The sequence below is a fragment of the Heterodontus francisci genome, chromosome 5 (genome assembly GCF_036365525.1).
Source record: "Heterodontus francisci isolate sHetFra1 chromosome 5, sHetFra1.hap1, whole genome shotgun sequence".
In the NCBI taxonomy this organism is placed as follows: domain Eukaryota; kingdom Metazoa; phylum Chordata; class Chondrichthyes; order Heterodontiformes; family Heterodontidae; genus Heterodontus; species Heterodontus francisci.
Window position 1 is genome coordinate 127,641,387 of NC_090375.1, and position 25,686 is coordinate 127,667,072.

Below are 25,686 nucleotides of genomic sequence, written 5' to 3' on the forward strand. Positions count from 1 at the left end.
ACAGATTGGTATGCAGCCCCTGAGAAAGCAAAGAGCTTTACAAGAGCAGCAGCTGAAAGTGATAACATTGTTGTATTATTGTGTTCCACTTCCTCGTATTTAAATCCTTATTTTGCTGCGTTTGAACAAGCCAGAGCCAATGCGCCCATACAAATGTCACTTTCAGTTTGGAGTCCTTTGAAATAACATATTTCCAGGTAGTATTTGCTTTTCGATGGAATCTGTTTATTAAGTTCTTAAGTCTCTAACTGGCCTGCACAAGTAAAAGGAAATAGCAGCCGGCAGAGGTCATAATATAGAACTTCAACTCTGGACAGTCATTGTTAAGATCCTCTGAAAAGATCCTTTTTTTAGAAAAATGTATAGACCACATCTGATTATATAATCTCAAGATTTGTATATTAACAGTTTACTTTTTAGCAAATATCTGGGTTAAGATATTTAAGGAATGATAAAACTTTTAAAAACAGACACCTTTTGCTCCATGTAGCTTTTAACTGTCATTCTATACCTTCCCTACTTTAGTTCTAGTACCTTCTTTATGATTAAATCACAGAGATATGCCTAACAGAATGCAATTTGGCTTGCATGAAATGTGCAGCTTTAGAAGAACTATTTCAGCATTTGTGTAAATTGCTATTGCAATAAGATTGGTCCAACACCAAAAAAAAATCCTTTGTCAATTGGATTTAGCATTTAGATTACCCACTTGAAATCTGTTGCGTATAAATCTCCATAGTTACAGGGTGTTATATTGTTTAAAAAAAAGTTCTACAATTGGAATATGCTGGGCACTTGAAAGTGTTATTTTAAGGTGTTGGAAATGAACCCATTAGTATCAGGATTCCTTCAGCACATAGGTGACCAGTTTCTGAGACTTGCAAAAAACACTGTGCCACCGTAACCTCATAAATCAGCAACTTCAGTTTGAGATCCTCAATTTGCAATACCTTTTACTCTGCCAAATTGTCCATAGGGGGAATACAAAAATACAGCAGCTTTATACAACTGTGCAAGCTGCCAGTGGTATGCTGCTGCTTTCAAAAGGAAAACAATAAAAAAAAGTTTGACTTCTTTTTTACTCCTTGTTATTTGCTTATTCTTCCTTAAGAAAACACACCCAATTTAGTTACCTTCCCAAAATGTAATAAAGTCAAGATTATGCACACGATTTGTAAACAGGATCATTGGGAGAAACACAAATCGAAGTAATTGGTAAACTGTGCTCTGAGGTGAATACGGACAGCAAGATATAAAGGAGAGGCTGTACAACTAACTCAACTAGTCCATGGATCTCTTTCTCCTTAAAGAAACAAAGATAGCAGTAATTAATGACCCTGACTCTGTGCCAAAAAAGCTTTATTCTGACAATTCCAACTTAATTAAAACTTAAGACATTTCAATGGCCTCAGAAAGCCCCTGATGGGGTGAACCCTTGCAGACTCGTGAGAAAATTTTGAAAGTTAAAGGAAAAGGTCTGTGTTACCACTGGTGCTATGACTCTAATCCCTGACAGTCAAAGAATCTATTTAGCCAAGTCTTTTCTTTTAACCGGCTCACACCTGCAGGCTTACTGGCACTTCCTCCACACCAAAGAAGGCGTTTTTGTGTCTTGCGGAAGATCTGATAATAGAGGCCTTGCTGTTGCTTTTGTTTTTGTTCATTGTTCATTAGCCTGTGAGTAGTAGAGGCACACTTGATATGCCCAGCCTGCTTGGGGGTATAACTCAACTATGAGCATTTGAGATGGCACAATGTCAGCCCAGAAGGTTTGGCAAAGCATCTTCAATGCAAAAAGTTGTTCAAATTAGGCCACTCAGCTAATAGGGCACTTTCAATAAGAGTGACATGCTGTTCTCAAACACATTTTCCTTGTAAAGGATAATTTGCAAAGCTTGACTCTGAAGATTCCAGATACCAGTTTTTTGGGTGGTTGATTTCTTCCTTCTTATTACAAGCCTCTTTTTTGATTAACAAGCTTAAGAAATCCTGCCAGGTGTGTCCATCAAATACTGAAAAGGACAGCCCTGTTTGTGTTGCATGCAAGTACAACGATTCTTAACAATTGACCCATTAGTTATCAAACAGTAAAAAAAGAATCTCTTGAAATAACATTGGTTGCATACTAATTGAAGTAAACAGTTACAAAATTTGCATAAGAAAAAAGAGTTTAATTTCATCTCCCTTGCAGAAAGAGCTTTTGTGCATTGCAGACAAAATCTGCCAGGCCCTTCTGTCCCTAACAGAAAGAAGGATGTGATTTGTAAAGGTAGCAGAGGTAAATCTAAGCTTCTCTATTAACTCCAGGGTGTTACTCAGGATGATATTCTTTGGCCTCCTTATCTCGAGAGACAATGGATAAGCACCTGGAGGTGGTCAGTGGTTTGTGAAGCAGCGCCTTCTTTCTTTCTTTTGGGCCTCCTTATCTCGAGAGACAATGGATACGCGCCTGGAGGTGGTCAGTGGTTTGTGAAGCAGCGCCTGGAGTGGCTATAAAGGCCAATTCTGGAGTGACAGGCTCTTCCACAGGTGCTGCAGAGAAATTTGTTTGTTGGGGCTGTTGCACAGTTGGCTCTCCCCTTGCGCCTCTGTCTTTTTTCCTGCCAACTACTAAGTCTCTTCGACTCGCCACAATTTAGCCCTGTCTTTATGGCTGCCCGCCAGCTCTGGCGAATGCTGGCAACTGACTCCCACGACTTGTGATCAATGTCACACGATTTCATGTCGCGTTTGCAGACGTCTTTATAACGGAGACATGGACGGCCGGTGGGTCTGATACCAGTGGCGAGCTCGCTGTACAATGTGTCTTTGGGGATCCTGCCATCTTCCATGCGGCTCACATGGCCAAGCCATCTCAAGCGCCGCTGACTCAGTAGTGTGTATAAGCTGGGGGTGTTGGCCGCTTCAAGGACTTCTGTGTTGGAGATATAGTCCTGTCACCTGATGCCAAGTATTCTCCGAAGGCAGCGAAGATGGAATGAATTGAGACGTCGCTCTTGGCTGGCATACGTTGTCCAGGCCTCGCTGCCGTAGAGCAAGGTACTGAGGACACAGGCCTGATACACTCGGACTTTTGTGTTCCGTGTCAGTGCGCCATTTTCCCACACTCTCTTGGCCAGTCTGGACATAGCAGTGGAAGCCTTACCCATGCGCTTGTTGATTTCTGCATCTAGAGACAGGTTACTGGTGATAATTGAGCCTAGGTAGGGGAACTCTTGAACCACTTCCAGAGCGTGGTCGCCAATATTGATGGATGGAGCATTTCTGACATCCTGCCCCATGATGTTCGTTTTCTTGAGGCTGATGGTTAGGCCAAATTCATTGCAGGCAGACGCAAACCTGTCGATGAGACTCTGCAGGCATTCTTCAGTGTGAGATGTTAAAGCAGCATCGTCAGCAAAGAGGAGTTCTCTGATGAGGACTTTCCGTACTTTGGACTTCGCTCTTAGACGGGCAAGGTTGAACAACCTGCCCCCTGATCTTGTGTGGAGGAAAATTCCTTCTTCAGAGGATTTGAACGCATGTGAAAGCAGCAGGGAGAAGAAAATCCCAAAAAGTGTGGGTGCGAGAACACAGCCCTGTTTCACACCACTCAGGATAGGAAAGGGCTCTGATGAGGAGCCACCATGTTGAATTGTGCCTTTCATATTGTCATGGAATGAGGTGATGATACTTAGTAGCTTTGGTGGACATCCGATCTTTTCTAGTAGTCTGAAGAGACCACGTCTGCTGACGAGGTCAAAGGCTTTGGTGAGATCAATGAAAGCAATGTAGAGGGGCATCTGTTGTTCACGGCATTTCTCCTGTATCTGACGAAGGGAGAACAGCATGTCAATAGTCGATCTCTCTGCACGAAAGCCACACTGTGCCTCAGGGTAGACGCGCTCGGCCAGCTTCTGGAGCCTGTTCAGAGCGACTCGAGCAAAGACTTTCCCCACTATGCTGAGCAGGGAGATTCCACGGTAGTTGTTGCAGTCACCGCGGTCACCTTTGTTTTTATAGAGGGTGATGATGTTGGCATCGCGCATGTCCTGGGGTACTGCTCCCTCGTCCCAGCACAGGCATAGCAGTTCATGTAGTGCTGAGAGTATAGCAGGCTTGGCACTCTTGATTATTTCAGGGGTAATGCTGTCCTTCCCAGGGGCTTTTCCGCTGGCTAGGGAATCAATGGCATCACTGAGTTCCGATTTGGTTGGCTGTATGTCCAGCTCATCCATGACTGGTAGAGGCTGGGCTGCATTGAGGGCAGTCTCAGTGACAGCATTCTCCCTGGAGTACAGTTCTAGGTAGTGCTCAACCCAGCGGTCCATCTGTTTGCGTTGGTCAGTGATTATGTCCCCCGATTTAGATTTGAGGGGGGTGATCTTCTTGATGGTTGGCCCAAGAGCTCTCTTCATGCCATCATACATTCCTCTGATGTTTCCGGTGTCTGAGGCCAGCTGAATATGACTGCATAGGTGTTGCCAGTAGTCGTTTGCGCAACGCCTAGCTGTTCTTTGTGCAGTACTTCTGGCTGCTTTAAGTGCTGCGGATGTTAAATCGCTGGGGGCTTTCTTGTAGTTCAAAAGTGCAATGCGCTTAGCGGCTATGACAGGTTCCAGCTCTTCATTATGAGATTGAAACCAGTCTGCATTTCTCTTCGCACTTTTGCCGTAGGTGGTCAAAGCTGACTCATAGAGCCTGGAGTGGCTATAAAGGCCAATTCTAGAGTGACAGGCTCTTCCACAGGTGCTGCAGAGAAATTTGTTTGTCGGGTTACACAGTTGGCTCTCCCCTTGCGCCTCTGTCTTTTTTCCTGCCAACTACTAAGTCTCTTCGACTCGCCACACTTTAGCCCCGCCTTTATGGCTGCCCGCCAGCTCTGGCGAACGCTGGCAACTGACTCCCACGACTTGTGATCAATGTCACAGGATTTCATGTCACGTTTGCAGACGTCTTTAAAGCGGGGACATGGATGGCCGGTGGGTCTGATACCAGTGGCGAGCTCGCTGTACAATGTGTCTTTGGGGATCCTGCCATCTTCCATGCAGCTCACATGGCCAAGCCATCTCAAGCGCCGCTGACTCAGTAGTGTGTATAAGCTGGGGATGTTGGCCGCCTCGAGGACTTCTGTGTTGGAGATACAGTCCTGCCACCTGATGCCAAGTATTCTCCGGAGGCAACGAAGATGGAATGAATTGAGACGTCGCTCTTGGCTGACATACGTTGTCCAGGCCTCGCTGCCATAGAGCAAGGTACTGAGGACACAGGCCTGATACACTCGGACTTTTGTGTTCCGTGTCAGTGCGCCATTTTCCCACACTCTCTCGGCCAGTCTGGACATAGCAGTGGAAGCCTTTCCCATGCGCTTGTTGATTTCTGCATCTAGAGACAGGTTACTGGTGATAGTTGAGCCTAGGTAGGTGAACTCTTGAACCACTTCCAGAGCGTGGTCACCAATATTGATGGATGGAGCATTTCTGACGTCCTGCCCCATGATGTTTGTTTTCTTGAGGCTGATGGTTAGGCCAAATTCATTGCAGGCAGCCGCAAACCTGGCGATGAGACTCTGCAAGCACTCTTCAGTGTGAGATGTTAAAGCAGCATCGTCAGCAAAGAGGAGTTCCCTGATGAGGACTTTCCGTACTTTGGACTTCGCTCTTAGATGGGCAAGGTTGAACAACCTACCCCCTGATCTTGTGTGGAGGAAAATTCCTTCTTCAGAGGACTTGAACGCATGTGAAAGCAGCAGGGAGAAGAAAATCCCAAAAAGTGTGGGTGCGAGAACACAGCCCTGTTTCACACCACTCAGGATAGGAAAGGGCTCTGATGAGGAGCCACCATGTTGAATTGTGCCTTTCATATTGTCATGGAATGAGGTGATGATACTTGGTAGCTTTGGTGGGCATCCAATCTTTTCTAGTAGTCTGAAGAGACCACGTCTGCTGACGAGGTCAAAGGCTTTGGTGAGATCAAACTCAGGAATGATATTATGTCCTGTTAAAGAAGTTATTTCAAAGTAGGCTTGTACAAGATCACGATGCTTGTAAGTACAGCTGGTAAGTACAGCATATATGACACATTATAAAGGTAACCAGTGTTTGTCCTTGTGCAATGTCAATGCTATTATGTATTTGAGGGATTAGTGATGAAAGACCTTCACTTACAGGTGAGTTCCAAAACTGTTGTGTTTTTAATTGAATATTGTAAACTGTGACTCAGCTCCACGCGTCAAGTGAAAGAGACTGTTGTCTCAGGATTGCATGCACTAAATTCAAGTACAACAATGTGTACCTTCTAATTTTAATGTGTTCCTTTAATTTAATGTATTTAATACATAATTCATTATTCATCTATCAACTTTAGTCCTTTCTGCATAAATAAATAAATATTAATAACCAAAGTAAACCTGCAGGTCTATGCTCCATGTTTTGAGACATGTTGAGCCCTGCTAGGTCTGTAGTGTAACTATTATTTCAAATCATAACAGTATTTCTTTTAGCTTTTTTTGCTTATGCAAAACAAGAATGATTTGGAAATTGCATTGCCTTAATTCTGTTTTCCAATTTTTATTGTCAAAAATTGAAAGAACATATCTTTTACAGTTGGCACGTGATTTAAAACAAGTTTGATTTTCAATGCTGCAAAAGGGCCTCAGCCCTCAAAAGGGCACATCACATATTGAGAGCTGGAAGCTTCAGATTTGTTTGGGCTGTCTTGTAAATATGCTCTCTGTCTTTAAAAAAAACAAAGTATTGGAACAAATGCTAAGTTTGAGAAATGAAAGAAACCCTATTTAGCTTCTGACCTATACTACTGCAACTAGATCTGCTTCGAACTTACTGGGGAAAAAATCAACATTTCAAATATATCTGATTACAACTTATGGGAAGAATTGATGACTCTGATTCTTGTGGTATCTTTCATTTTCACAAATAAGGATTATATCACATGGAGGTAATTGAGATTATGTAGGTTCTGAATGGCAGTGCCTGCTGACTTAAAAATAATAATCAAATCAAAATCTCTATAGGAAACTGCTTAGAACGTTGTTTTGTAAAATAAATTAACAATGTGTATAAGTGTATGTATGTATGTGTGTAGCAAATGAGTGTGTGTATGTTGTACCGGTTGATTGAGTATTTCTTTGCATTTATCTGACGTATGTGTATGTGTATCTTCTTCTTTCTTCTCTTCTCCTCTTCTTCTTCTTCTTTGGCCTCCTTGTCTCGAGAGACAATGGGTAAGCGCCTGGAGGTGGTCAGTGGTTTGTGGAGCAGCCTGGAGTGGCTATAAAGGCCAATATTAGAGTGACAGACTCTTCCACAGGTGCTGCAGAAAAAATTGTTCGTCGGGGCTGTTACACAGTTGGCTCTCCCCTTGTGCTTCTATCTTTTTTCCTGCCAACTGCTAAGTCTCTTCAACTCGCCACTCTTTAGCCCCGCATTTAGGGCTGCCTGCCAGCTCTGGAGATCGCTGGCAACTGACTCCCACGACTTGTGATCAATGTCACAGGACTTCATGTCGCGTTTGCAGACGTCTTTAAAGTGGAGACATGGACGGCCGGTGGGTCTGATACCAGTGGTGAGCTCGCTGTACAATGTGTCTTTGGGTATCCTGCCATCTTCCATGCAGCTCACATGGCCAAGCCATCTCAAGCGCCGCTGACTCAGTAGTGTGTATAAGCTGGGGATGTTGGCCGCCTCGAGGACTTCAGTGTTGGAGATACGGTCCTGCCACCTGATGCCAAGTATTCTCTGGAGGCACCGAAGATGGAATGAATTGAGACGTCACTCTTGGCTGACATACGTTGTCTAGGCCTCGCTGCCATAGAGCAAGGTACTGAGGACACAGGCTTGATACACTCGGACTTTTGTGTTATTTTGTATATACTGATTATATATGTTAAGTGTATTCGTAGGGCTAAATTGTGGCGAGTCGAAGAGACTTAGTAGTTGGCAGGAAAAAAGACAGAGGCGCAAGGGGAGAGCCAACTGTGCAACAGCCCCAACAAACAAATTTCTCTGCAGCACCTGTGGAAGAGCCTGTCACTCCAGAATTGGCCTTTATAGCCACTCCAGGCGCTGCTTCACAAACCACTGACCACCTCCAGGCGCGTATCCATTGTCTCTCGAGATAAGGAGGCCCAAAAAGAAAAAAAAAGGTATTCGTATTGTATGTTTATATTGATTATGTATGTTATATACGTGTATGAGTACTGTATGTACTGAATGTAGCTATATGAATCTGTGTATGTATTTGTATTGTATATTGGATTCTTTTACTTGAGGTATTTTAAAGTAAAAATATACCCTACCCCCTCTCAAATAATTGCCAGACTTCAGCATCCTCCTATTGAAGCTTAGTAGCTTTTAGAGTATGAGTTATGACAAACAATTGTGTAGGATGTCCAATGGAGTCCTGTAGGATTTTCAAAAGGATAAACTGTAATATATTTTAGGCTGTAGTCAGTCAGCGGTTGTTTTTGATTAAATCTGATGTTGATCTTAATGAAAGGTCATAGTTTGACATTTGGTTGTCTTGTGCCTTTTCTCCCTAGGTTGGTTCTTTTAAGCCTTTAATTATTGCTAGTTGCTTGGTCAGCTTGCTTAGTTTTGTCTTTAGTAACACTAAGCAGGCCACCACCCTGATCCAAACAGTGGATTAAAGGCAGCAGTTAATCTCTCTTCATGGGTATCATCCTCTGTTTGAAATTGTGAAGAAACAAGTTTCCCTGCTCTTTCTGGGAGTCCATTCTGAAACAATGTTTACAAGCAGGAATAACAAGAGAGAAGCAGACTGTTCCCATAACTTACATTGTCCTCTTTTGTTTTTTTTCAGCATTTGCAAAAGTATGAGAGTGCAGCGAACTCCAAGTCTTGCTATTACAACTGTGGCCTTTGCAACTACACCACCAAGGCCAAGCTGAATCTGGTTCAACATGCACGATCTCTGAAACACCAGCAGACAGAGAGCCTGCACAGGCTACAGCTACACCAGCAGGGGCTGGCACCAGAGGAGGACAATTTCAATGAGATCTTCTCTGTTAAAGACTGCCCACCAAATGAACATGGTGAGTACCCACAGCTAGCTGTCCTGTTACCAACCATCTCTTTTAGTACCCAGAACTTGTCCTGCAATGTAAAACACGTTGGTTTCTAATCCCTCAGACATGAACATGTTGTTCCCATTAAGGCCTTCTTTTATATCAGTAACATACGCAGTCCTGCATGCAGTGACATCTTTAGCAGGCTTGCAGGAGGTTATGAAACTCTACCTTGGGAGGATCTCACAGTGAAATTTTCCCCCCCGAGTGAGCTTTAATTTCCTTTCTCATGACTAAAGCAATTTGGCTTTCATTTAAAAGTTTCTTCGCTGCCAGCAGTTAATAAGTGTAACAGGACTGTAAAACTTTCAGAGACAAAAACAAGATTAATAGTTTTATTTGAGAGAGACCTGTAATTTAAAACATAAGACTAGTCAGAGTCCATTATTCAATAATTCTAATATTAACAATACCTTCCAAACCAAGCGGCTAACTTGTTTTTGCTTTGGTTGACCCGAAGGAGGGAAACTGCTAACACGTTTTGAATGGCATTCCAAAGCTGAATTAATCTCTGTTCCCTTAAGTGTCCTGTTTATATATGAAATCCAGAAACAGATGGTCATGAGCTGAAAACCACATGCGAAAGTTTCTACATTAAAACTGCCCACATTGGAATTAAATGAGACGTCTGTACTTTTGGCTTTAATTATAACTGGATCAAAGGTGATGCAAGGATTGGGTGCTCAAGAAAGGCTTATTTAGATAATGGCTGTAATACACTTTAAAATCTTTACATCAGTCCTGGTTGAAATAAAGACCATTGCATGTGAGTAGTTCAGATTTTGGTAGTCAAAGGCACTTTTATTTATTGATTAGCTTAAGCTGTTAGGGCTGAAGTTAAATGTTTTACAAAACCTGCTCAAAGTACACAGTTTTAAATAATCTCAGCAAAACAAGCCCAATGGTAGATTGTTGAACGTGATGTAGTCAAGAGATCAGCATATTGATCTTAGAGTTGTGTCTGATTACTTTAACACTTTATGATCCAAACGGGACATAATTCTCTCAAGCGTAAAGAACTAAAAAAAAAGCCAAATCTGGAGCTGGTTTTGTTGAGAGAGCATAAAAAATTAGAATCTACTAATGAAAGTGAGCATAAGATCCTTGAATTTGTTGTTTTCTTTTCATTGCATGTCTTGTACCTGTCAGGATTTCAGTTAGAAAATATTTCACATGTCAATATCAACGTGAGAAGGAAAAATTTGAATGTTAGGAAAGAGCTTGCATTGTTGTCGGAAACACTGGACTCACACACCAGAAATTTCTGTTTGCAGACTGCAGCCAATCTATAAAGACACCAATGGACATGGATATATGCTGCAGTTTTACAGTGGTTCTGGTTTTTAACAATTTCAAAGGTGGGATCTTTTTCAAATTATCTGGAAGGGACTTGTTGAAATTTTATTGATACACACCATATTTAAGAATCCTTTGATGTGTCAGTGCTGAACATAGTGGGCCCATATTGTGCATTTCTGTTGGGCCAGCAGACGTCGGAAGAAAGGGTGAATACTTTGTGACCTGCAAAGCAATTGTTCCTACATTGACTTTATTAACATCAAGTTAAGGCATATACCTGGCAGTACACTATCAAGTGGATTTTTTTTTTAAGAGCAGTGTTCCAAAGTATGGTGGAATCTTTCAGGATCATCTTTTAAATCCTATCTTTGAAAGCACTAAGAATTGGCAGAGCCAATCCTTGGCCTCACTCAAGGCCACCATTTTGGCTCATATGCAACACGGGCAGCTACAACTGCATATCCCATTCCTATATTGTTGCCTCCGCTTCATGGCAATGCAGAAGCTCGCTATCAGTATTTGCCTTTTTACTTGCATCTGTGGGAACCTAAAGGTCAGCAGGACCAGTGTAACTAAGGGCACACTGCCCTAACTATTGTGTTGAAAGTAATAAGAAAGTAATTTAAAATACAACTTTCCTAAGAGAAATGAAGATTAAGTAATAATCTAATTGGAAAAAAAAGCATGAAATTAAAGCATACCATTTCACAAAAGTATTTCTGTTCCTGGATCTGGAAAAGTCTACTGTGAGATCCAAGTTTTTGTGAAAGTTTCAATTGTTGTCTGTAAATAGAGTTACAGCTCCTTTACTTACCTTACCTAGAGAGTAGAATACCCACAGCAATTAACACAGGCGGCTTCACTGTCTGTTATCAATAAAATCAAAAATTGTGTTAAATTTCCCTATGAAAAATAACCATTGTACTTGGCTGTGAACTGAATCTTCAAACAGTCAGCACTGAGATTCCTCCTGTGTCACAAAAATATAAAATCTGTCCTTATGTCTGATTTGGAGAGTTAACTTTTCACTTATTTGTACAATTTGGAGGACAGGATGGCTTAAGAGAAGAAAAAATATAGGGCTGAATTTTGTGCAGACCTCGAGGACAGGAAAGGAGATGAGAAGCATAAAATCGGGACTGGAGACATCAGACAGGGAGCCTGACGTCGTGATGTCCCATCCCGATTTTGTCCATAGCAGCAAACATGGACGGCGGAGATCAGACATCGATGCAGCGGGCAGGCAATTAAGGTACTGAAGAGGTCTGTTGACAGTGATTATGTTCTTAGTTTTAAATTTTATTAATGGTGCACTGGATTCATGGGGCTTCAGAGCCTCTTCTGGTTGAAGGAGGCAACATGGAGGTTGGAGCTCACTGCTGGCTGCAAAGGGAGGTCATCAGGAGAGCCATCATCCGCTGCCAGGCAGGATGGAGAAGGGAGGGCATCATTTGAGAAGTGGGGGCAAAGGTCCCAGAACTGCAGGGGTGCATTCCAAAGGGGGCAAAAGGCAAGTACCACCTTGTCTGAGGTAACAATTGGGGGGGAAGAATGGAGTCCGCTGGCAGTGAAGGCCTTGTACTTAGGGAGAGGCCACCTATCATGGGGCTCATTCATCCAGGCTTTGGGGATCCAATTGAAAGAGGTGCAGCAGAGCAGAACGGAGGTTGAGGCACCTGCAGCGACACTTGAATGACCTGTGACCCCACAGAAGGGTCAGCATCGGCCTCCAGTCATTGGAAAAGGCGGCAGAGGGGGAAACCAGGTGGCTGCCCCATGCTGAAGAAGCAACCCTGCAGAGAGGGTCTACCGGTCGAGGCTCAACTACCCACAGATATCCAAGAGGTAGTGCCAACAAAGACTCCACCTCTCCCGGGAGGCGGTCACTGATCTGTGTGCTATGATGCAGGATGAGCTGTGCCGCAGGGGGTGCCAGTTCCACTGGCGCTGAAAGTCACTGTGGCATTGAACTTCTACAACTCTGGATCAATCCAGGGATCCACTGAGGACATGTGTGGGATCTCACAGTTGTCAGTCCATCGGAGCATAAACGAAGTCATCAATGCCCTTTTTAGGAGGGCAAGTGACTATGTGCGCTTCCGCACGGATCCCAACTCTCAAGCTGAGAAGTCCATTGGCTTCAGGGCCATCGCTTGATTCCCCCAGGTGCAGGTTGTCATCAACTGCACACAAGTGGAGTTTCCTGAACTCCAGCCAGCAGCCATCATCAATAGCAAGGGCTTCCACTCACTCAATGTAGAACTGGTCTGCAGCCACTGTAAATGGATCCTACAGGTGTGTGCATTCTTCTGGGGAAGTTGTCACAATGCCTACATTTTGAGGCAGTCCCAGGTGTCAGAACTTTTCTGGCCACCCACGTGCCTTCAGGGCTGGATCCTTGGAGATGACCCTTTGCCCACGGCTGGGTAGGTACTCCCTCTCCACCCAACACGCCATCCTGCTTTGCCAGATGCAATACCCAAGAGGTGAAGACTTTCACTGCCCAGATGAAGTCATTAAGCTGCTTGCAGCACTGTAACCATGTCCTTGGTGTGACCCCATGACTGCTGACCTCCTCCATAATCTCCAGCTGTCGTTCTCCCATCCCTAGAGAAGAGAATCTCCTGCCTTTCCCTGGCAGCTTTAAAGAGCACCTGGAGGGAGGAATCACTAAAGTATGGGTCCAACCAGGGTCCACTGTTCACCATTACTCTGCAGCCTTTCAGCACTCTGGAAATCCTATCACTGCAGACTGCATCAATGAGTGCAGGTCTGGCAGTGCTTTAAAAATGGTGTCAGTTGGCACCAACATCCCTGCATCCGCCTCTGCCACTGGCCACGTAATTAGTCAGCCCCCGTGCTCATTGCCCTTAAATGGCTGGCCGTTGCTGGATCACATGCGGCCGGCTACTCTCGGCCCTGATGTAAACCGCATCCACTTCCGGTCCCAACAGTGGGATCGGTGGTTTCATCGTTAAATCTGGCCCATAGAGTCAACATAAGTGATTGAAGTTTTACTCTGATTTGATGCCATTCTGATTAGAAATATGAAAACATCCTGAAGGATTTGTGTCTCGTGTCAAAGCTTAAAATAATGGAGCTTCACTCAAAAGCTGGAGTTTTTGAAAGAATGGATAGACAGATGATAAGTCAGGTGGGTCTTTTTATTCGAATCATTGAACTGGTTTGTAGAAGAGACAGGCAGTCACTACAAATGGCTGTTGGAACATTTTGCAAGATGGTAAATCACAAAGAAATTACGACAAATGTTAATTGTGATTTAAAAATTTGAAAGAAATATGTAGCTATCTCTCTCTATAATTTCAGATTGTTTAAGAAATAGTAAACCATTTATAAGCAGGGATTTTACTTTTCTGAACATTAGGTATGCTCCTTATTATCACATATCAGTTTAGTAGCATTTTTCACACATTCTGCAGAAGAGAGACCTTTAACTATTGACTCAAAGCTTGCTTTTCCAGCTCTGGCAGCTTGTCAAATAATTATGAATACTCTTGAGAACAAAAGTTACCTTTAGAAACAAACCAGTAAAAAAAATCAGAGACTAAGAAGAAAGAAATACAAAATGCTTTGATTGTTCTTGTTATTTATTACAATATGACTAGTCATTAAAGCAAGGCTGATGATGGAGGATAGTGCTGAAAGGTTCACTTGTACTGGCAGTGTTGCCTGTATTGAGTTTTTTTATGTTGTCTGATGCAACATAAATGAGATGCATGGAGTCCAGCTGGTTGAAGATCTCAAACAGGTTTATTAACAGCTAACAAGTATATACAATACAGAGCTAAATATTTACATAACCTTACTCTGGGTATTACAGTTACAGAGTGACTCTGGCTCCAAGTCACATGACTGTGTCCTGGCACTTGGCTCATTAGCATACTAAGATCTTAAAGGGACATCACTCTTAAAGGCAATCTTACAACATTGCCCTCTGCCTTCTCAAGGGCCATCCAAAATCTCAAGCATTTTCACAGGCAGTACGTGGAGAGGGAGGGAATGTCATTATAACTTTGAATTTGTAATCTTTTCCTCCCACCATCAGTCCTGTATAAAAATTAAGATTTTAGTACCTGCCGGCTCTGCAAAATGCAAGTTAGTGAAAGCCTTGTGGTATCAGTGGACAGCTGAATTTGAGCATTGTTCCTGTCTACGCATGCTTCGGTATGGTTGTAGATATTGGAGCTGATTGAGGTGTATTACTGAGACCTGTTAAAGAGAGGAAGAGTGAGAAATGAAAGAAGCACAAAGCTTCAAGTAAAGCTAAAAGGTAATATCAGTAAAGGCTGATATCAAGAACAGAGAGAAATCCATTATGTGAGAAGATTGAGCAATGACAGAATTATGCAGTTAGAAAGAAACAGGCAGAAAATGGAGGATTAAGGGGAAAGAGAAATGAAGCAGTTAGAAACAGAAAATAAGATAAATATCTTTCATTCCAGGTTTCCTTTTCAGATGGTGCTGAGTTAGCTGATCTATGTTAAGACTACCATAGTTGTCTTCAACATCCCAGGACATAGTTAGGGAAAATAAGCCTGGGTTCCCATTCCTAATTGTTTTCCAGTGGCCCAGACAGAAAGTACCCATGTATGGCCATTGCGTGAGAAGGGAATCTTCTTTACCTGTGATGTCTTCCATAATCTCCGAACAGCATTTGTGCTTGCACATGAAGAATAGCCAGTTGAGTGAGATATCAGCACCTGTCAGTGCCTGTGGAATTGTATCCATCCAAATCTGAACCACTGCTTTCCGGAAAAGAAGGATAATGCAGGAAGAAATTTAGTATATGCTTTGGGGAAGGAGTTGTAGCAAACAGCAATCCTACATTTGTTAAGGTGTTTCGCATTTCGAGTAGCCTGTTGCTGTTCACTTATTCATACCTACGATATGCCACTCAGACTGTATGTTTCTCAGTATCAATAATTTGATACATGAATGCATCAAAAATCAAAAAGTATCAATTTCCTTCTATGTGGGTAGAAGGGCCTCAGTTTTTCACCTGAATGATGGCACCTGTAGTGCAGAATTCCCTCAAAACTGGACTGTCAGTCTAAATTATGTGCTCAAGGCTCTGGAGTGGTGATCCGAATTCAGAGCTTCCTGAGAGAGTGCTATCATTAAGCCACAGCAGACATATAAGTGAAGGTTCTAGCGAGGGCTCACTAGATTGGTTCCTGGGATGAGAGGGTTATCCTATGATGAGAGGCTGAGTAAATTGGATCTATACTCTCTGAAGTTTAGAAGAATGAGAGGTGATCTCATTGAAACATACAGGATTCTGAGGGTTTTGACAGAATAGATACTGAGATGTTGTTTCCCTTAACTGGGGAATCTAGAACACTGGCACAGTCTCAGGATAAGGGATTAAACATTTAGTGCTGAGATGAGACAAAATTTCTTCACTCAGAGGGTTGTGAATTTTTGGAATTGTCCACCCCAGAGGGTTGTGGATGCTCCATCATTGAATATATGTTCCTATGATCTCTTAGGGAGCCAAAGAATATGGGGAGCAGGTGGGAAAGTGGAGTTGAGGCTGAAGAACAGCCACGATCGTATTGAGATTGGTGGAGCAGGCTCAATGGGCCATATGGCCTACTCCTGCTCCTATTTCTTACTTTCTGAATGAACATAAGAACATATTTTAAGTGATTCCTGAGAACCCAGATTATGTAATCTCAGGGCAAATACAATAAGTATAAAATAACAGCTATCAGTGCTGCTCACAACATGACACTTTCAACATCATAAAACCTATCACAGTAACAACCATTCAAGTAACAATTACTGCATGTACTTAGAGTGAGTTTTCAATGAAACACAGACCCTAAAAACAAAATATAATTTTTAATAGATATATAACTTAATAGAAAGAATATCAAGTGGGTTGCTTTACAGGCAAGCACTGTGAACCACCCAATTTCCCCAAATTTGCTGCACCCAGGTGATCCAATGTACCTGAGTACAGAACCAGAAAAATTTCCCTTTATACATAAATCAGTATTGTAAAGCTGGGTGTTAAATTTAGGATGATGCATAGGAAGCTGTATGTTAAACATATTGGACAACACATAGGGCTGGATTTTATCTAGAGTTGGGGCTCCCGACACCGGGCCGGAAAAGTGTGGGAAACCCCGCCTCTGCCTTTTTGTGCAAAAATCCAGCCCATAGTATTATCGACAAAATAACTTTTAGTCTGTGGTATGTTACCTCTAGAGTTTGCACATAGTTTGGAGAAAAACAGAATACTGCAGATACTGGAAGTCTGAAATTAAAACACAAAATTCTGGAATACTCAGCCGGTCAGGTAGCATCGGTGGAGAGGAAAACAGAGATAATGGCTGCAAAATTCGGCTCTATAGTGGCAGTTTCTTCAGCGCTACGAGTGCCATTTTGTGTGCAAAATGGCATCCGCACCGCATGCACGCACTTCTGGTGCAGGCCATGCCAGATGTCATTTTAGTGAGGATGTGGCCACAGGCATTAGGAGCGCGTACAGAGTAGGCAGATTTGATGCCAGCACTGCCATTTTTGACTTCAGTGCTCCAGCTGATGCCCTTTCCTAACCTTGCACAGCTGAACAAGTGTTCAGCAGCAGGAAAGACCCCACCACCAAGTACAAGTGCTATTTAAAGGGATGATGAACTACAATTGAAAAGGAGGAGCAGGCTGAAGATGGCAGGGCAGGTTGAGAAAGTGGTTAAAAAGGCACATTGGGATCCTGAGCTTTATAAATAGCAACATAGAGTATGAAAGTAAGGAAGTTATGATAAACCATTATAAAACACTGATTTGCCTCAACTGGAGTATTGTATCCTTTATTGTGGAGTATTGGGCTCTAGACAGGGTGAAAGGAGAGAAATTGTTCCCATTAGCGGAAGGGTCAAAAACCAGAGGACACAGATTTAAGGTGATTGACAAAAGAACTAACGGTGACATGAGGAAATGTTTGTTTACGCAGTGAGTGATTAGGAACTGGAATCTACTGCCTGAGAGTGTGGTGGAGGCAGATTCAATCATAGCTTTCAAAACGGAATTGGAAAATTACCTGAAGAGAAAAAAATTACAGGGCTACAGGGAAAGGGTGGGAGAGTGGGACTAGCTGAATTGCTGATGTAGATGCTGCTGGACCTGCTGAGTATTTCTTACATTCTCTGTTTTTATAATGCATAATCTCAGTTGCGTTACCTATAGAGTAATTTCTAGTCTATAGGAATGTTCCCGCTAAGCTGCATGGGTGCACAGCCACATAGCAGCTGCAAAGGTACCATGCAGGCATTATTTTGTGATAAATCATGACTGTGCGCAACTGAAAAAAAAATTTAAGGGATTGTGCGCTGAAATTATTGGGCCGCACACAACAACTAAATTTTAAAGGGAACATTTGTCTGTAGTATATTACCTATAGTGTATCACTTTATCTGGATTGTGCTACCTCTGGACTAAGATATAGCCTGGATTGTGCTAACTATAGAGTAACACGTGGTCTGGATTGTGCTATTAGAATTAGAATTAGAATATTACAGCGCAGTACAGGCCCTTCGGCCCTCGATGTTGCGCCGACCTGTGAAACCATCTGACCTACACTATTCCATTTTCATCCATATGTCTGTCCAATGACCACTTAAATGCCCTTAAAGTTGGCGAGTCTACTACTGCTGCAGGAAGGGCGTTCCACACCCCTACTACTCTCTGAGTAAAGAAACCACCTCTGACATCTGTCCTATATCTATCACCCCTCAACTTAAAGCTATGTCCCCTCGTGTTTGCCATCACCATCCGAGGAAAAAGACTCTCACTATCCACCCTATCTAACCCTCTGATTATCTTATATGTCTCTATTAAGTCACCTCTCCTCCTCCTTCTCTCCAACGAAAACAACCTCAAGTCCCTCAGCCTTTCCTCGTAAGACCTTCCCTCCATACCAGGCAACATCCTAGTAAATCTCCTCTGCACCCTTTCCAAAGCTTCCACATCCTTCCTATAATGCGGTGACCAGAACTGCACGCAATACTCCAGGTGCGGTCTCACCAGAGTTTTGTACAGCTGCAGCATGACCTCGTGGCTCCGAAACTCGATCCCCCTACTAATAAAAGCTAACGCACCATATGCCTTCTTAACAGCCCTATTAACCTGGGTAGCAACCTTCAGGGATTTATGTACCTGGACACCAAGATCTCTCTGTTCATCTACACTACCAACAATCTTCCCATTAGCCCAGTACTCTGCATTCCTGTTACTCCTTCCAAAGTGAATCAACTCACACTTTTCCACATTAAACTCCATTTGCCATCTCTCAGCCCAGCTCTGAAGCCTATCTATGTCCCTCTGTACCCTACAACATCTTTCGGCACTATCCACAACTCCACCGACCTTAGTGTCATCCGCAAATTTACTAACCCACCCTTCTACACCCTCTTCCAGGTCATTTATAAAAATGAGAAACAGCAGTGGCCCCAAAACAGATCCTTGCGGTACACCACTAGTAACTAAACTCCAGGATGAACATTTGCCATCAATCACCACCCTCTGTCTTCTTTCAGCTAGCCAATTTCTGATCCAAAGCTCTAAATCACCTTCAACCCCATACTTCCGTATTTTCTGCAATAGCCTACCGTGGGGAACCTTATCAAACGCCTTACTGAAATCCATATACACCACATCCACTGCTTTACCCTCATCCACCTGTTTGGTCACCTTCTCGAAAAACTCAATAAGGTTTGTGAGGCACGACCTACCCTTCACAAAACCGTGCTGACTATCGCGAATGAACTTATTCTTTTCCAGATGATTATAAATCCTGTCTCTTATAACCTTTTCCAACATTTTACCCACAGCCGAAGTAAGGCTCACAGGTCGATAATTACCAGGGCTGTCTCTACTCCCCTTCTTGAACAAGGGGACAACATTTGCTATCCTCCAGTCTTCCGGCACTATTCCTGTCGACAATGACGACATAAAGATCAAGGACAAAGGCTCTGCAATCTCCTCCCTTGCTTCCCAGAGAATCCTAGGATAAATCCCATCTGGCCCAGGAGACTTATCTATTTTCACACTTTCCAAAATTGCTAACACCTCCTCCTTGTGACCCTCAATCCCATCTAGCCTAGTAGCCTGAATCTCACTATTCTCCTCGACAACATTTTCTTTCTCTACTGTAAATACTGACGCAAAATATTCATTTAACGCTTCCCCTATCTCCTCTGATTCCACACACAACTTCCCACTACTATCCTTGATTGGCCCTAATCTAACTCTAGTCATTCTTTTATTCCTGATATACCTATAGAAAGCCTTAGGGTTTTCCCTGATCCTATCCGCCAATGACTTCTCGTGTCCTCTCCTTGCTCTTCTTAGCTCTCCCTTTAGAACCTTCCTGGCTAGCTTGTAACTCTCAAGCGCCCGAACTGAGCCTTCACGTCTCATCCTAACATAAGCCTTCTTCTTCCTCTTGACAAGCACTTCAACTTCTTTAGTAAACCACGGCTCCCTCGCTCGACAACTTCCTCCCTGCCTGACAGGTACATACTTATCAAGGACACGCAGTAGCTGCTCCTTGAATAAGCTCCACATTTCGATTGTTCCCATCCCCTGCAGTTTCCTTCCCCATCCTACGCATCCTAAATCTTGCCTAATCGCATCATAATTTCCTTTCCCCCAGCTATAATTCTTGCCCTGCGGTATATACCTGTCCCTGCCCATCGCTAAGGTAAACCTAACCGAATTGTGATCACTATCACCAAAGTGCTCACCTACATCTAAATCTAACACCTGGCCGGGTTCATTACCCAGTACCAAATCCAATGTGGCATCGCCCCTGGTTGGCCTGTCTACATACTGTGTCAGAAAACCCTCCTGCACACACTGGACAAAAACTGACCCATCTAAAGTACTCGAACTATAGTATTTCCAGTCAATATTTGGAAAGTTAAAGTCCCCCATAACACTACCCTGTTACTCTCGCCCCTGTCGAGAATCATCTTCGCTATCCTTTCCTCTACATCTCTGGAACTATTCGGAGGTCTATAAAAGACTCCCAACAGGGTGACCTCTCCTCTCCTGTTTCTAACCTCGGCCCATACTACCTCAGTAGACGAGTCCTCAAATGTCCTTTCTGTCGCTGTAATACTCTCCTTGATTAACAATGCCACACCCCCCCCCTCTTTTACCATCTTCTCTGTTCTTACTGAAACATCTAAATCCCGGAACCTGCAACATCCATTCCTGCCCCTGCTCTACCCATGTCTCCGAAATGGCCACTACATCGAGTAACACGTGGTCTGAATTGTGCTGACTATAGAGTAACACGTGGTCTGGATTGTGCTAACTATAGAGGAACATATGGTCCAGATTGTGTGAACTATACAGTAACACGTGGTCTGGATTGTGAGAACTATAGAGTAACACATGGTCTGGATTGTGTTACCAGTTCAGTAATACATGGTCTGGATTTTGCTAACTATAGTGTAACACATGGTCTGGTTTGTGCTAGCTATCGAGTAACACATGGTCTGGATTGTGCTAACTATAGAGTAACACGTGGTCTGGATTGTGCTAACTATAGAGTAACACGCGATCTGGATTGTGCCACTATAGAGTAACACGTGGTCTGGATTGTGCTACCAGTTCAGTAATACATGGTCTGGATTGTGCTAACGATAGAGTAACACGTGGTCTGGATTGTGCGAACTATAGAGTAACACGTGGTCTGGATTGTGCTGACTATAGAGTAACACGTGGTCTGGATTGTGCTACCAGTTCAGTAATACATGGTCTGGATTGTGCTAACTATAGAGTAACACGTGGTCTGGATTGTGCTAGCTATAGAGTAACACGTGGTCTGGATTGTGCTGACTATAGAGTAATACATGGTCTAGATTGAGCTAACTGCAGAGTAATACATGGTCTGGATTGTGCTAACTGTAGAGTAACACATGGTCTGGATTGTGCTACCGGTTGAGTAATACATGGTCTGGATTGTGCTAACTGCAGAGTAATACATGGTGTGGATTGTGCAAACTGTGGAGTAATACCTGGTCTGGATTGTGCTAACTGTAGAGCAATACATGGTCTCGATTGTGCTAACTGTAGAGTAACACGTGATCTTGATTGTGCTACCAGTTGAGTAATACATGGTCTGGATTGTGCTAACTATAGAGTAACACGTGGTCTGGATTGTGCTACCAGTTGAGTCATACATGGTCTGGATTGTGCTGACTGTAGAGTAACACATGGTCTGGATTGTGCTAACTGTAGAGTAATACATGGTCTGGATTGTGCTAACTGTAGAGTAATACATGGTCTGGATTGTGCTAACTGTAGAGTAACACATAGTCTGGATTGTGCTACCAGTTGAGTAATACATGTTCTGGATTGTGCTAACTGTAGAGTATACATGGTCTGGATTGTGCTAACTGTAGAGTAACATCTGGATTGTGCGAGCTATAGAGTAACACATGGTCTGGATTGTGCTACCAGTTGAGTAATACAGGGTCTAGATTGTGCTAACTATAGAGTAACACGTGGTCTGGATTATGCTGACTATAGAGTAACATGTGGTCTGGATTGTGCTGACTATAGAGTAACACATGGTCCGGATTGTGCTACCAGTTGAGTAATACAGGGTCTAGATTGTGCTAACTATAGAGTAACACGTGGTCTGGATTATGCTGACTATAGAGTAACATGTGGTCTGGATTGTTTTGACTATAGAGTAACACATGGTCCGGATTGTGCTACCAGTTGAGTAATACAGGGTCTAGATTGTGCTAACTATGGAGTAACACGTGGTCTGGATTATGCTAACTATAGAGTAACACGTGGTCTGGATTGTGCTGACTATAGAGTAACACGTGGTCTAGATTGTGCTGGCTATGGAGTAACACGTGGTCTGGATTGTGCTACCAGTTGAGTAATACATGGTCTGGATTGTGCTAACTATAGAATAACATGTGGTCTGCATTGTGCTAACTGTAGAGTAACACATGGTCTGCATTGTGCTAACTATAGAGTAACACATGGTTTGGATTGTGCTAACTGTAGAGTAACACGTGGTCTGGATTGTGCTAACTATAGAGTAACACGTGGTCTGGATTGTGCTAACTGTAGAGTAACACATGGTCTGGATTGTGCTAACTATCGAGTAACACGTGGTCTAGATTGTGCTGGCTATGGAGTAACACGTGGTCTGGATTGTGCTGACTGTCGAGTAATGCATGGTCTGGATTGTGCTGACGGTAGAGTAATACATGGTCTAGATTGTGCTGACTGTAGAGTAATACATGGTCTGGATTATGCTACCAGTTGAGTAATACATGGTCTGGATTGTGCTAACTATAGAGTAATACATGATCTAGATTGTGCTAACTGCAGAGTAATACATGGTCTGGATTGTGCTAACTGTAGAGTAACACATGGTCTGGATTGTGCTACCAGTTGAGAAATACATGGTCTGGATTGTGCTAACTATAGAGTAACATGTGGTCTGGATTGTGCTAACTGTAGAGTAATACATGGTCTAGATTGTGCTAACTGCAGAGTAATACATGGTCTGGATTGTGCTAACTGTAGAGTAACACATGGTCTGGATTGTGCTACCAGTTGAGTAATACATGGTCTGGATTGTGCTAACTATAGAGTAACATGTGGTCTGGATTGTGCTAACTGTAGAGTAATACATGGTCTGGATTGTGCTAACTGTAGAGTAACACATGGCCTGGATTGTGCTTACTATAGAGTAACACGTGGTCTGGATTGTGCTAACTGTAGAGTAATACATGGTCTAGATTGTGCTGACTGCAGAGTAATACATGGTCTGGATTGTGCTAACTATAGAGTAACACGTGGTCTGGATTGTGCTACCAGTTGAGTAATACATGGTCTGGATTGTGCTAACTGTTGAGTATACATGGTCTGGATTGTGCTAACTGTAGAGTAATACATGGTCTGGATTGTGCTAACTGTAGAGTAATACATGGTCTGGATTGTGCTAACTGTAGAGTAACACATGGTCTGGATTTTGCTACCAGTTGAGTAATACATGGTCTGGATTGTGCTAACTGTAGAGTATACATGGTCTGGATTGTGCTAACTGTAGAGTAATACATGGTCTGGATTGTGCTGACTATAGAGTAACACGTGGTCTGGATTGTGCTAACTGTAGAGTAACATCTGGATTGTGCGAGCTATAGAGTAACACATGGTCTGGATTGTGCTGTCTATAGAGTAACACATGATCTGGATTTTGCTAACTATAGAGTAACATGTGGTCTGGATTGTGCTAACTGTAGAGTAATACATGGTCTGGATTGTGCTAACTGTAGAGTAACACATGGCCTGGATTGTGCTTACTATAGAGTAACACGTGGTCTGGATTGTGCTAACTGTAGAGTAATACATGGTCTAGATTGTGCTAACTGCAGAGTAATACATGGTCTGGATTGTGCTAACTGTAGAGTAACACATGGTCTGGATTGTGCTACCGGTTGAGTAATACATGGTCTGGATTGTGCTAACTGCAGAGTAATACATGTTGTGGATTGTGCAAACTGTGGAGTAATACCTGGTCTGGATTGTGCTAACTGTAGAGTAACACGTGATCTTGATTGTGCTACCAGTTGAGTAATATATGGTCTGGATTGTGCTAACTATAGAGTAACACGTGGTCTGGATTGTGCTACCAGTTGAGTAATACATGGTCTGGATTGTGCTGACTGTAGAGTAACACATGGTCTGGATTGTGCTACCAGTTGTGTAATACATGGTCTGGATTGTGCTAACTGTAGAGTATACATGGTCTGGATTGTGCTAACTGTAGAGTAATACATGGTCTGGATTGTGCTAACTGTAGAGTAATACATGGTCTGGATTGTGCTAACTGTAGAGTATCACATGGTCTGGATTGTGCTACCAGTTGAGTAATACATGGTCTGGATTGTGCTAACTGTAGAGTATACATGGTCTGGATTGTGCTAACTGTAGAGTAATACATGGTCTGGATTGTGCTAACTGTAGAGTAATACATGGTCTGGATTGTGCTGACTATAGAGTAACACATGGTCTGGATTGTGCTGACTGTAGAGTAACACGTGGTCTGGATTGTGCTAACTGTAGAGTAACATCTGGATTGTGCGAGCTATAGAGTAACACATGGTCTGGATTGTGCTACCAGTTGAGTAATACAGGGTCTAGATTGTGCTAACTATCGAGTAACACGTGGTCTGGATTGTGCTAACTGTAGAGTAATACTTGGTCTGTATTGTGCTAACTGCAGAGTAATACATGGTCTGGATTGTGCTAACTGTAGAGTAACACATGGTCTGGATTGTGCTACCAGTTGAGTAATACATGGTCTGGATTGTGCTAACTATAGAGTAACATGTGGTCCGGATTGTGCTAACTGTAGAGTAATACATGGTCTGGATTGTGCTAACTGTAGAGTAATACATGGTCTGGATTGTGCTGACTATAGAGTAACACATGGTCTGGATTGTGCTGACTGTAGAGTAACACGTGGTCTGGATTGTGCTAACTGTAGAGTAACATCTGGATTGTGCGAGCTATAGAGTAACACATGGTCTGGATTGTGCTACCAGTTGAGTAATACAGGGTCTGGATTGTGCTACCAGTTGAGTAATACATGGTCTGGATTGTGCTAACTATAGAGTAACATGTGGTCTGGATTGTGCTAACTGTAGAGTAATACATGGTCTGGATTGTGCTAACTGTAGAGTAATACATGGTCTGGATTGTGCTGACTATAGAGTAACACATGGTCTGGATTGTGCTGACTGTAGAGTAACACGTGGTCTGGATTGTGCTAACTGTAGAGTAACATCTGGATTGTGCGAGCTATAGAGTAACACATGGTCTGGACTGTGCTACCAGTTGAGTAATACAGGGTCTAGATTGTGCTAACTATCGAGTAACACGTGGTCTGGATTGTGCTAACTGTAGAGTAATACTTGGTCTGGATTGTGCTAACTGCAGAGTAATACATGGTCTGGATTGTGCTAACTGTAGAGTAACACATGGTCTGGATTGTGCTACCAGTTGAGTAATACATGGTCTGGATTGTGCTAACTATAGAGTAACATGTGGTCCGGATTGTGCTAACTGTAGAGTAATACATGGTCTGGATTGTGCTAACTGTAGAGTAACACATGGCCTGGATTGTGCTTACTATAGAGTAACACGTGGTCTGGATTGTGCTAACTGTAGAGTAATACATGGTCTAGATTGTGCTAACTGCAGAGTAATACATGGTCTGGATTGTGCTAACTATA

General features: G+C 43.0%; 1 protein-coding gene across 1 annotated transcript in view; it reads left to right on the plus strand.

Annotated features, from left to right (window-relative positions):
- Positions 1-25,686, plus strand: part of LOC137370042 (zinc finger homeobox protein 4-like) — a 340,565-nt gene that overhangs the window by 144,143 nt on the left and 170,736 nt on the right. The window contains exon 5 of the mRNA XM_068032076.1: positions 8,821-9,052. Within this exon, the coding sequence (XP_067888177.1) occupies positions 8,821-9,052 (232 nt within the window). The remainder of the gene's footprint in view (positions 1-8,820; positions 9,053-25,686) is intronic.